This window comes from Malaclemys terrapin, chromosome 8 (assembly GCF_027887155.1).
Source record: "Malaclemys terrapin pileata isolate rMalTer1 chromosome 8, rMalTer1.hap1, whole genome shotgun sequence".
Taxonomy (NCBI): Eukaryota; Metazoa; Chordata; order Testudines; family Emydidae; genus Malaclemys; species Malaclemys terrapin.
The window spans coordinates 92,260,017-92,272,955 of record NC_071512.1 but is presented as its reverse complement, the minus strand read 5'-3'; the positions used below and the strand labels follow the sequence as shown (position 1 = coordinate 92,272,955).

At 38.5% G+C, this 12,939-nt stretch overlaps 2 protein-coding genes across 6 annotated transcripts in view; one reads left to right on the top strand and one right to left on the bottom strand.

Moving 5' to 3' along the window:
• Window positions 1-7,219, top strand: part of RAVER2 (ribonucleoprotein, PTB binding 2) — a 65,568-nt gene extending 58,349 nt beyond the window's left edge. For all 3 annotated transcript variants that reach the window (XM_054037567.1, XM_054037568.1, XM_054037566.1), the window contains 5 exons: window positions 675-786; window positions 1,319-1,464; window positions 2,113-2,202; window positions 2,877-3,002; window positions 4,031-7,219. In XM_054037567.1, coding sequence (XP_053893542.1) covers window positions 675-786; window positions 1,319-1,464; window positions 2,113-2,202; window positions 2,877-3,002; window positions 4,031-4,177 — 621 coding nt within the window. In that variant the 3' untranslated portion in view covers window positions 4,178-7,219. The remainder of the gene's footprint in view (window positions 1-674; window positions 787-1,318; window positions 1,465-2,112; window positions 2,203-2,876; window positions 3,003-4,030) is intronic.
• Window positions 7,220-8,181: 962 nt separating this feature from the next.
• JAK1 (Janus kinase 1) overlaps window positions 8,182-12,939 on the bottom strand; it is an 85,562-nt gene continuing 80,804 nt past the window's right edge. For all 3 annotated transcript variants that reach the window (XM_054037563.1, XM_054037564.1, XM_054037565.1), the window contains 6 exons: window positions 12,597-12,789; window positions 11,824-11,948; window positions 10,741-10,913; window positions 9,999-10,116; window positions 9,375-9,485; window positions 8,182-8,291 (listed from right to left, as the gene is read on the bottom strand). In XM_054037563.1, coding sequence (XP_053893538.1) covers window positions 8,190-8,291; window positions 9,375-9,485; window positions 9,999-10,116; window positions 10,741-10,913; window positions 11,824-11,948; window positions 12,597-12,789 — 822 coding nt within the window. In that variant the 3' untranslated portion in view covers window positions 8,182-8,189. The remainder of the gene's footprint in view (window positions 8,292-9,374; window positions 9,486-9,998; window positions 10,117-10,740; window positions 10,914-11,823; window positions 11,949-12,596; window positions 12,790-12,939) is intronic.

Below are 12,939 nucleotides of genomic sequence, written 5' to 3'. Positions count from 1 at the left end.
CCTCTGGCGCTCCTGCTCTCCTCCTGAAACAGCTTGTCCCTGTTAAGGACCTAGCACCACAGAGAAGCAAAAACTAGCAGAATAGACTCAGTCCATCACAGTTCCAGGAGCCCACACACCTCTGCTGGTTTGGGGGAGTGAGTGAGTCCTGGGGTCTCAGACCCGCTCCCAACTATTTTTCCCTTTAATGTAAGTAGTGCTAGCGCTGATAAGCAGCGTGATCAGAAAGGCATTTTACATTAGTACATCAGAGAAAATTCTACCTCCCTAAGTCAGAGTTCATCAGTCCTTGGTTTGCCAGAGACTTGAGTTGAAGCTAGTCGTCTATCACATGCTTACTGTTAGCGTATTAATCTGATGGCTTTTAGTGAGGTTTTAAATATTCTCAGGTAAACTAAGTTTGCAAGTTCCCCCCTTCCCCAACCATTCCCTGCTGGTCCAAAGAGACACTTGGCTGACAAACTACTTGGCAAGAAAAAATATCTGTAATCTGAGCAGTCTGTTCAGATGATTCCGTTCCGGATCGATGTGGAGATATTCTGCTGTAAAACCTATGGAATCTGCATGTTTTTAAAGTCATGTAGAGACAAGCACATGTCATTGCTTTTGTTTTACTTACGACTTGAGTGATAGCTGAAAAATGGAATGAATGACGATTTATAACATTTTTACAGATTCCCTCAAAAAACCAGACTTCGCTCCTGGGGGAACCACCCAAAGAAATCCGTCTTAGTACCAATCCCTACTTGAATTTGGCAAGCGTGTTGCGTGGTGTATGTCTTTCAGGTAAGCAGCCATTCCGCAGATGCTGGTCTAACAGCTTGTGATTTGATTTAGGTCTTTCAAGAGCAGATTGTGGTAAGTTGTTTTTCTGCTTACTAAACAATCCCAACAACCACAGCATTTGTCATTAATAAAACGGTGGATTCTCTCTTTCAAAGAACTTGCACTGAGAAGAAAAGTAAATTGATATAAACGACCCTCATAACTAATTTTCTAGTTGGAAAATTACAGTTTATATGAGTACTTATCTGTAAAGAGATATTATGTGCTGCAGTATTTCTAATGCAAATGTATAGAGTTGTTCGCATATTTGTTCTGAATTTATATACATTCTTGAAACTATTTTCTATCAAACATAAAATCTTTTATATTTTGGGCTACATTTTGATTACAGTTAAATGTGTAAATCTGGAGTAATAAATTTCAGGTCTGTGACAATATTCTGGGTTTACACAAGTGTATCCAAGATCAAAGTGTGCCCCTTAATGGTTGCACAGCATGTATAAACTGAATATATTAATTTTGTTTTGAGCAGCAGTTGCCAGCAAAGCAACTAATACACAGCAGCACACTGGGCTTTCAAGCAACATTGTGGACGCTGCAGTCTCTCAGGGAACTACATCACAACATGCAATGGAAAACTACTTTAATTACTCTCAACAGTATGGGGATTATACACAGGTATGTTAGCTAACAGTACTTTCCTTCCTGTAATGGGGGGGCTTGGTATATTTTTATTGCTTATAGATAACTGATGTTACACTGTAGTTGCATGTGGTTGTTTTGTGTTCTACTTGGAGTAGGACCTGTTGTAAAGACATCCCATAGGTCTGTGAAAATGATGGAGTTACTTGGCTCAATGGTACTATAAATTATAGAGCATTTTTATCAATTTTTATGTCGTTAATAAAGAGGATATTATCACTCGGGTCCTAGTATCAATTTAGATGACAAGTGCAGAATGAAGTCTTTTTCACGAGCTACAAGATAAACAAATTCCAAACCAACGAATCAAGTTATTTAAGGTGTAATGGGCATCACGAACATATACTATACTAGATGAGGTTCAGACATATAATTGTTCTATATCTTCTAGGTGAGTAGAAGACCTTAGTGTGGTCAGTCTGACACCTATCACATAATCACTTAAAACATATATTTAAACTGTTCTGTTGGATTTTTATTATTGGTTTTAAATCTGTTTTTGTGTGTCCTGGAGAGCTTTTGTCTTTAATTAAATCTAGTGCCCTGTGAAGGTCATGGGAAATTGGCATAAAGTAAAATCACCATGGCAGGCAGATGAAGTGAACAAGTTTTTTTCATTTATAGGAGGCTGTCCAGCAGTGGTATCAGCATTATGCGCAGGCATACAACGCTACTCAAGCAAGAGTAGGTGAATTTGAAAATGAAGCTTCTGAGGTAAAAGTGAAATGAATTTCCTTCACATTTCCATTGACTGCTTCTCTCCTTTAGCATTAGGATGCTACATGTGTTTCAGCGCTACTGTAAACAGAAAGAACCAGATTGTATGGGGAAAATGGTGCCGGAGAGTCACCGTGTGGATCCCAAACACTCAGTCTTTGATATTCCCTAAGCTTTCCTGTACCTAGGATCCTACAACCTAAAGTTTTCACCATGTGCTGTAAAATAGAGCAGGAGTGCACTAAAAATGATCATACATTGCAGCCATAAAACAGCATAAGTGAACAAGAGATTATTAAGTTATTTCCCACTAAGGTATTATCCAAGAGTTATTTAGCTCTCATATTGTTATAGATCCCCAGTAGGTGCTGCAGTGTAAATGGTAGGCAAAATCTAAAAAATACAAAACCAAATTTCCTTTTTTATTTTTAAAAGGATTGTGTGCATAGAGATTTTTAAAAGTTCCTATATCAGACTCAATGAGAGAGATACATTGCTGTAGGCCTGAGCTGTTCTGAACTCAAAATTCTTTCCTTTAGAAACTTGGTTTGACTCAGATATTTCCATATCTGTCCACTGATAGTTACTATAGTCAAATAAGAGTAATTACTTAAAAATAAATAGTTTTGTTTTGACCTTTTGGTTTATCATGGATCCTCTTCTCCATTTAGGAACCTGCTATATCTTATGGAGACTACAATACCTATTTGCAGGTTATGCCTTCATATTACACCGGAACCCAGGGATCATGCCAGCCAGGCAGCTTTCAGCTTACTCCACAGAATCCATTGAAGAAGGTGAGAGGAGAAACTCAGAGTGATTTCAGACACGGCCCAATCTAGATGCAGGTGGTAGCATGCCTTGTTTGTCTCTTGCTGCCACCAAGTGGCTAAAAGATAATTAGGACTTTTGAAAGTCTAAATGAGTATTGTGCCAACTACAAAATGTTTTGGTAAACTAGGGCAAACATGAACCTTGTGGCACCTACCAAGCCAATTCCAAAGCTTTTCTATTTACATCTTGATTAGGAAAGTCTCAGGGTAGCCCTGGGTTTGTGAAGGATCAAATCTAGATGCTGGTGGTAGCACTTGTTTGGCAAGAACTGGCTGAGATGTACCTTGTAACAAAGATGGCGAAGGGCTACAGATGTTGCTGTGTGTTGTGCACATAGTAAAGGATTTCACTTTAAGTTCCCAAACACCGGGCCGGAAACTCTGTCAGTAGGTTCCATCCAGATAGAGTTATCATAGCCCAGAGAGGAAAGAAATAGTTCAGGTGTTTGAGATAACAGCTGCTTTTCAATCTCCTTTTTTCTAGTTAAAGGAGGAAAGTTCATAGATGAAGCTGATGTTAGACAGCTTGCTCCCAAGCTTATATTAATGCCGCATTCCATAGAAGGCAGTCAGAGACCATTCCTTTGGCATGGACTAAACAAATATACAGTGTGCCTGGGCATCCAGACTTGTCTGAATCCTGGCATTAGATGATTGATTAACCTGTTGCCCGAAATAAAGAAAGCTCTTTATTTCCACACCCAAGCCCTCACTACATTTTTACAGCATCTGTAAAGCACATTTCAGAGCTGAAATTCAGAGAGACCACATCCAGAGATATGTGTGTGTATAAAAATAAAATAATTAAAGAAATCAGTTTGGACTGGGATATTAGCACTTAGTGGCAATGATTAGAACTTCTAGACTAAATAGCTAATGTCATTCGTGCATAGTATAAAACACCTCAGCTTGGAACTCTTTATAAACACAAATGGTACTGTTTTCTCTGATCACTTAGTTTGGGTGGTCACTTATTTTCTTCTTTTGCACAGGTGGCACCAGTAAGAAGTGAAAAGCGAAGTTCCTCACACCTCATTTCTTCCCCAGAAGCTGGCCCAGTTGAATATATTGGCCAGCACACTCAGGGCACAGCAGCAAATTATGCAGAATCCTATCTTAAAAAAAAGCGTGTTTATTGAGATCCAATCAACCAATCCTGCCTTAAAGCCAACAGGTGACCTTTTTGTACCTCTGTATTTATTACTGCCTTGACTTCATACCCATCCATCCTTATATAGGGTGACACATTCCTAAAAGGAACAATTCAGGCAAATTTTCCAAATAAATTATATGTAGCAATAAAGACAACTAGTTGGACATTTTTCACTCATTATTTGCCTTGTTAAAGAATACAATGGTGTCTCTCATAATACATGATCTTACTGTAACTTGTCAGAATTGACAATGATTGTCTTATGCCTGCAAAGAAGTTTCCTTTGGTGATTGTTGATCATGTCAGTCAAAAGCAATGAAAATAGTGGTAAAGGAGACTTTTCCCTTGTTCCTTAGATGAGGAAGGTGAGATTGTCTTAGTCATAATTTTTAAAAAAAATCTTGAGTGTGCTTTTCAGTTTTACCTTTTCCAGAGTTGAGCCTTCTTCACTTAGTCTTTATATTTTTAAAAATCTTCCCCAAAACACTGGAGAGACACCAGGTGTATTAACAGAGCCCATGAGCTTTTCAGTAAATGTTTTGTTAAAAATAAGTTTGTTATATTGTGAGCCTACCAGCATCAATCTAGAGTACATAGGCGATAGAACAAAGGTGTAATCTTAGCTATTGATATTCTGTCCCAAGAGGTGGTTGTCATTTTTATATGCAATTGTTTGTGAATTAATTTTTCTGCCTTAATCTGCTTCTGAAATCTGTGTAAAATACTAGGTCTTGCTAACCACTGGATTTGAACTGGTGTGAGAGAGTCTCCCAAAAACTAAAATGTAAAAGCTACCCTCCACTTGGTGATGAAAATTCAATGCGCAGGAACAGTAAAACTAACCAAAATAATTGCAACCACTTTGTAAGCGGATCAGTATAAAAGTTGCTCAGAAAGAAGCTAAAAATTTAACAGCCGATTTTGTTTTCTCTAATTTCTGGGTTGTTCAAAGAGTAGAGGAGTAAATGCTGCCCCCAATCCCACTACACCTGTCCTAGTTTGGTTTTGTTAATCCCACTTTCCTGTTTTTAACCTTCACTCTACTCTTGTCTCCAGGTGTCAAACTTACTTTTACAATTTGCTTCAGCTATCCCCCTGGTCATTTGGGACCCAAAGTTCTGAATGCCCTCGATTCCCATGGACTTCAGGGTTAGGCCTTTATGATGTGTTCTTTTTGCATCAAATAGTCCTCTTTAGACAGGACTAATCTCTACTCACTCAGCTCTCACTGGCATTTATGAGTATGGTGCATATGATACAGCATAGACAGAGCTGGGTTTATTATTTACACCTACTTTTATTATAAATATTCCATCCCTTTTGAACCCCTCCCTTCAAAAGATTTTCATTGTAGACTCCTTCTCTCACCATGAACTTTTCCCACTTCCTTGTTCCTGCTACCCCCCATTCTCTTGCTTTTTTTTTTTATACAGAGGGTCATTTTCTCCAAGGAATTACCTCTCTTGCAATATGATAACTAGTATTATACTCAGTCTCCACCAGCCAGAACTGGAATAGTCTTTTGCCTTTGCCTAGTGCTTTCCTTTCTCCCTGACTTGTGCACTGGGCTGAGAGCTCCATTCAGCAACTTTCAAAACTTTTTTTTCTCTCTCTGCCTTTGTTTCTTTATCTTAAATTTGATTTACCAGCTCCAAGTCCTATCACCAAATCACCTTAAATCAAATGTTGTTTTTTGCCTACAGTTTTTGTATCTGCAGTGGTGGAAATCCATGTTTTCATTACTAATATTCATATAAGTTAAATTATGAATAAGACACCTGCCAACTGACCATGTGAATTAACTTTCTTGTAATCCCTTTGCAACTCAATGTTTCCATCTTTGACTAAATTGCAATAATAGTGTAATTGATGTTCGTAGTGCTCCAGCCTTGTAATGGCTGTAAATTTAATCTTTTTATTCCAAGGTTATCTTTTAAGCCACGTTTAAAGTTTACTGATTTAGAAAAAAAAAGTCTTGAATAAACTCAGTTTTTTTTGCAGTAGCTCAGAGTCAGGACTTTTTTAGAAAACACAGTTGCTGTGTTATGTAAATACTCTGCACGCCTGCCTTAAGACAGCAGAATAGCAATGCATTTGATTGGTTTTGTTAGATTATACATGTATGTATTGATTGGTGTTGAAAATTCACCTGTAGTATTTTGTTTAAACTATTGTATCTGCAACTTTTCAGAACAACTTTTGTATGTTACCCTTTTCAACAAAATAAATTACTGCTCCATTTACAGTGGAATTTGTGTGGAAGCACAAAATCTGCAGCCTACTCTCACTTAGTGGAAGACGTAATGTATCATTTTACACCAGGGTGCTATAGTAAAATTTCAAATTTATCTTCCCTAAAAAAGTAACAGCTTTGCACAATGTAGTTTATAATTAACACACACACATAAAGGAAAAAAATCTTTATTAATTTGTATAAAGAGTAACAAAGTGCATATAGATTCTACTCAGGTTCATAAGTGAAGTACAGAAATAAAAAATAATACTGTAAAAATGAATCCTACCTGTTTTGGGGTTCAGTAATTACATTTATACTTTTAATATTAAATTTTTTTTTTCAGTTATTACCGCCACTCAATGTGCCCTCTAAGCATTTTCAGAATCCAGGTTTGGGGGAAACAATATTGCCTAAATTCTAGGGAGAGAATTAGCAAAAGGTTGCCAGTTTGTATAACTTGCCAAATTCACATTATATGACTTCCGTGTCCTTGATTCAACTGCAAAATCTGTTTATGGTCATAGAACTCAAGTAGACCCAGTCTGGCCCCCCTGGTTAATTGTATAATTTGGCAGTCTGCATACCAAATTGGGGTCCAAAAGCTGTTTCTAATGCAATAAGTGAATAATCTAAATACTCATTTAATTTTTGTTCCTCGTGTTTTTTTAAACAGGTGTTAATAAATGCAGTGGCGTGCAGGACAGAAAAATGTCTGGCCCAAAAAAACATGGCTTCCAGGAAAATCCTCATTGTGATTGAGTTTATAGGATGCAATAAAAATGGTGGAAAATATTTAGCTTAGGGGGTTTTTTTTTGTTTTGTTTTTGTTTTGTTTTAGTAAAGGTAAAAAAAGCTGTAGTAAGAAACTGGGTTTCTGCAGTGAAATGCAAACTCATAAAAGTTGTAAACAGCAACAGAGAGTCCTGTGGCACCTTATAGACTAACAGACATATTGGAGCATAAGCTTTCGTGGGTGAATACCCACTTCGTCAAGGTTATGCTCCAATACATCTGTTAGTCTATAAGGTGCCACAGGACTCTTTGTTGCTGTGTACAGATCCAGACTAACACGGCTACCCCTCTGATTCATAAAAGTTGGTAAATGCTTTTTTTGGAATATTTACATTTATAGGTTTTATTTTTTGAATATAAAAACTCAGGACTTCAAATTGTAGGTTAAACCTTTTTGGTTAGATAACCTTGATTGATACAGTATCTGAACTGAATGTTATGTGCCCAAAATATTTTTGAAATGCAGATGCATTGAAAGATGACCTTTTTTGCCCATTTTTTTTTTTTTCTTACAACTTTCCTAAAAATTATTTGAAAAGCAATTAAATTGCTATGGAAAGTTCTGCTCAATCTTCTGAGTTAGTTATTCAAGAAAATCATTCTAGCTGCAGAACACTTGTTTAATGTGCTTTATCTGTTGACGTGCAATGTGACTTGGGACCATCATAAATTCCCTTGCTTGACACAGTTCTTTCCAATTTGTGTTAGTTCAGTATAATCTAAGTGCTGGACCGGTTGATCAATGAACAAGCCTTTTTTAATAAGTAATACCCTACCAAGGGCAGAGTGCTTAAAGATTTTCTGCTAGGGAATTTAAATATTTTGATCCAAGTGTTCATTACACCAAAAAAAGGAAACCCTTAAACACGTATTAGCATAGCCAGAGTACAAATTACAGTAGTTAAAATAAAAGGACCTGGGCATTTATATTTAACATACATGTAAAGCACTGACAATACAAAGATGTTAATTATAATTTATTTATAAGTGCTTCAAATCCTTGAATAAGATTTTGAAAAGTCGTCCTGTCACCTGGATTATATATCCAACATTTCCTCATCAGTTGGTCCACCTAGCAATGAGAAAAAAAAATTTAAAGGGTGAATAGTAGACTGTTCATTTTCTCAATAAAGACCAGCTGCTGTAAACAGGAGTAGCTCCACTAACGCCAACAGAGCCATGCGGATTTACACTAGCTGATGATCTGAGCTGAAGTGAGCTTCCGTTACATTTTAAAATCAAAGGTTGTCCATCTGGGTGGAGAAGTGGCATCAGGTATATCAGCTATGAGAACAGATAGAAACAACTATACCACCTTGATCCAGGGGTACTTATAGCATTGCAGGCCATATGCTGTACAGAACAAGTGAGCCGTAAAATATTAAAGTTAACAGCAGCTTAGTGAATGTGATCACAGGTGCTGATAGTGGCTGGGGCCTAGTGACTAAAAGCCTGATCCACCTCCCACTAAAATCATTAGGAAGCATCCAAACGACTTCAGTGGGAGTTGGCTCAGGTACTAATCGCCAGCTCCTGAAAAGGAAAAGGAGCTGTCCTTTAACACAAGGGGTAGAGGCCTTTGGTTATGGTATTGATGGTCCCACTGGCGTGAATGGCGTGTCTGTATGAACACAGCCTCTGAGTAGTACAAGGGTAGGCAACCGGCGGCACACGTGTCACCTGATTTTCAGTGGCATGCACACTGCCCGGGTCCTCGCCACCGGTCTGGGGGCTCTGCATTTTAATTTAATTTTAAATGAAGCTTCTTAAACATTTTTAAAACCTTATTTATTTTACATACAACAATAGTTTAGTTATATATTATAGACTTATAGAAAGAGACTTTCTAAAAACATTAAAATGTATGACTGGCACACAAAACCTTAAAACAGAGCGAATAAATGAAGACTCGGCTCACCACTTCTGAAAGGTTGCCGACCCCTGGTGTAGTACATGCACCAGCTCTATACTTCAGAAATCAAAGGACTATACAATGAATTATATGGGACTCAGACCTTAGAGGGTTTTTGCTTCCAGGGAGGTGTCAGACTTTGGAATCTCATTAGGAACATTTTTTTTTTTTTAACATAACACTTCAGAAAGCTTGAGAAGAAAAGTTTGCTTGTATACATTTGGCTATCAATCTAGTTTATACCTCTTCTGGGGCGTTTTGTGGCCGAGGCAAGCGTTTTCCTTCTGCTAATACACGTACAAGCCGCGTTACTGTCATCTGGCCTTGAGTTGGGCCAATCATTTTCAAAAACTCCTGTAACAAGTAAAAGCCACATAGATCATTTATTTATAATTCTTGCCAAATGACTCCGTAACCGTTAAACTTGACATAAGAAATACTTAATCTCAAAATGAAGACTAGTTATAAACCCATATTCATACAGTATTCTCATTTCTTTCCCAGCCTCTCATGAGAATATAGGAAGCACAATTTTTTAAACATGGCTTCCTTAACGAGACACCTAATACCCGCATGTAGATACTCCTATTTGTTCTTAAGCAAAAAAACGTTTACTGATGGTTTGAGCATCCAGATGTGAGAGTCCATGTTTGAAAAGAGCACTCTGGACCTTTTGTTTCCATAAGCTAGAGAAATTCATTCCACCTCTTCATTGATTTTGAGTAAGTAATAAGGTAATGATTCAGGTCCCGTCTTTTTAAACAAAGCTCAAATTGCTATTTTTCAAGATATTTATGAGCAGAATTAGTGTTGGATTAAAATTCAATTGCTGATGTTGAAGTAACATTTCCTTTCACAACCACTCACCGCCATCGGACTAGACTCTGAATCACAGTATGTCAGTAGTTCATATAGCGTCACTCCAAATGACCAGACATCTGAAGCAATGTAAAACTTGCTCTGAAGCAGACATTCTGGAGCATACCTACGGATGTAACAGGGCTCTGTTAAATTTCAGTAAGTGCTGCACAAATCACTCAATACATACACTCCTGCTGTAAAAGGTAAAATTGATGGCTTAACCCGCATGCATTTAAAATAATTTGCCTATGGTATCATTTGTGTGGAATAAATCAACATGTGAGTATATAAAAGGAATTACACACACACACCCTCTCTCTTGCCACAAGGCTTGAGCTGCAGCACAAGCAATCAAAATATTCCATCCAGGTAAAACCCTTATGCAGCACATCAGTATAAGAACGGCCATCCTGGGTCAGACCAACGGTCCATCTAGCCCAATATTCTGTATTCCAACAGTGGCCAATGCCAGGTGCTTCAGAGAGAATGAACAGAACAGGTAATCATCAAGTGATCCATCCCCAACTTCTGGCATATAAGCCAAATAAAATATTAAAAATAAATATATCATTCAAAATAAAAGGGGTGGATGGCTATATGGAATTTGTGTGTGTGTTTTACTTAACTTTGGGAAACATGACTTATTGAAACAGAAAAACAGTTTCAGAAAGCGTTAGTTTCCTGAAGCAAGTTAAATGACTACATTACACAGACTATTTAATGAAGCTGAGTTGTTGTATCCCATTACCAAAACACTGGACTGTCGAGATCATCTTTGACGGTGTAGTACTCCTTATTGGTTTCAATTACTTTGGTGAGGCCAAAGTCCCCAATCTTCACTCTGTTCTCACTTTCAACAAGGACATTTCTTGCTGCTAAATCCCGGTGAACATACTGACGAGAGCCCAAATAATCCATTCCCTGAAGAGGGAGAAAAAGCCGGTTACACTAACACCCCAAGTATTCAGGTCCATGTTACTTTCCCCACCTCCTTTCATAAATCAATTCCCCAGCTTCTCTTCTACCTCACTCACTATTGACACCTTCATCATCTCTTGTGGTTGCTCTTCTTTCTCCCTTCTCCTCCATTTTGTCAGTCTGTCCTCAGCTGCTCCTCCCTTTAAACTCTGCCCTTGGGTGGCCTGAGCTGCTTTTCTGGCCTTTGCTCAGTATTGCACCTAGCTGTCTTTCCAGCATCTATTCCCCAATGACCCATTGATTTCAAATTTAGATGCATCTAAAATGGTATCTCACTGCCAATCACCACTGCCTACTCCACCGTTCTCCCAAGCTCACAAACTGGCTGTCACCTCCTCTCCTCACTTTCCTAACACACACTTCCGCTCCTGCTGTTGTGACCACATCATTCCACTCGCTCCCCCATTTTCTGTATCCAGTGCACACTCCTTGTCCTTGCTTCCGAGATCCTGCACAGCTCTCCTTTTGTCTACTGCCTGGCTGTTTCCAGCTCCTCTGAGCTCCTCCCATGGTCCCCCTCCTGAATGCTCCCTTTTGTCCTGCCACATCTATGCTTAGCAACTTTGCACTCCCAACCTCTTTGCTGGAGCTGCCGCCAGCTTTTCTGCGTGTCAACCACCCTTCCTTTCCTCCTTCAAAACCACTCATTTTCCATGAGCTCACTCCACACTGATAACTATGATATCTCCGTTATGTTTCAGCTGCTGGACACATGGTAAGAGACATAAGTAATGCAACCCCCCTAGGAGCAGGGACCTTGTCCATGTACACCGCCCCCCCTCCCCCTTTTTCAAGTACTTACAAATTACACAGACATTGTGCTGCTGAAAGACTCCATTATTTCCAGGCTTACCTTGCAGATCTGAACTGCATATCTTAGCTGATGTTTCAGGGTGATTTTGCTCTTATTTCGTGGGAGATATTCCTTTAGGCTCCCAGAAGGAAGAAACTCCATTATGAGTTTAATCCCGCTTCCTCCTGAAAACATAGTAAGAATGCTCATTTCGCCATAGCTTTAACTCCAACACTCATCCTATCAGGCTTGCTCAACAGTTACAACTTTAGTGGCATCTAAGATACCGGGTTTTTTTCCTATATTTGGAATTATTTATATTCAGGGCCGTATTGCCCCAAGGTGCCAATCAGTGTCAGCAACACCCATGGTGCTGGGTGCTGTATACATTTATAAGAAGACAGAGACCCTACTGCAAAAGACAGGTAAGTGTGGCTCCCAGCCAAATACTGACTTTTTAAAATAGTGATCATTGTGACCGCTGAAGAATGCAGACATATTTAATGAGACAGAGCCAAGCAAAGGATTTAATGTAAATATAACCTCAGTAACATTGGGCACCGCAATTGCTTTGATATGAGGTATAGTTATGATTATGTCTGTGCTTCCTTAATAAACGCTCTCTTTTCCACGGGATTGTAAATGAGCCATAGTTAATTGTCTACACACACATTTTTCGTGAGGGGGCAGTCAGTGAGAAGGGAGAAACATCAGAGAGATTTTAACTCCTATACCAAGATGAAAAAAATCTAAGTTCATATCCAGAGTAAGTTTTTATGCTGAACCATAGAAGGAAAAATCTTGTATTTTTAATCTTCTACTTGAAAATTTACCATCTTCTATGCAAATTCCCTTGTATTTCACAATGTTTTCATGATAAAGATTCCTCAAGATTTCAATTTCTTTCTTCAGATCAGCAATATGATTCCCACCACTCTCAGGTTTCAGGGACTTTACTGCCACCTGCTCTCCGGTATTATCACCTTCTGGATCATACCTGCAGAGTTCAACCTTGCCAAAGTGACCCTAATTTTAAAAGAAAAAAGGAAACCATTGTGGACTGTGATCACTAGCCAGATAATGCTCAGTGCAATACTTCAGGCATTTACAATTCAGTTTTTCTCATCATGCTACAGAAAGGGTACATCAAAAAGAGACGACTGGTGATGTTGCTCC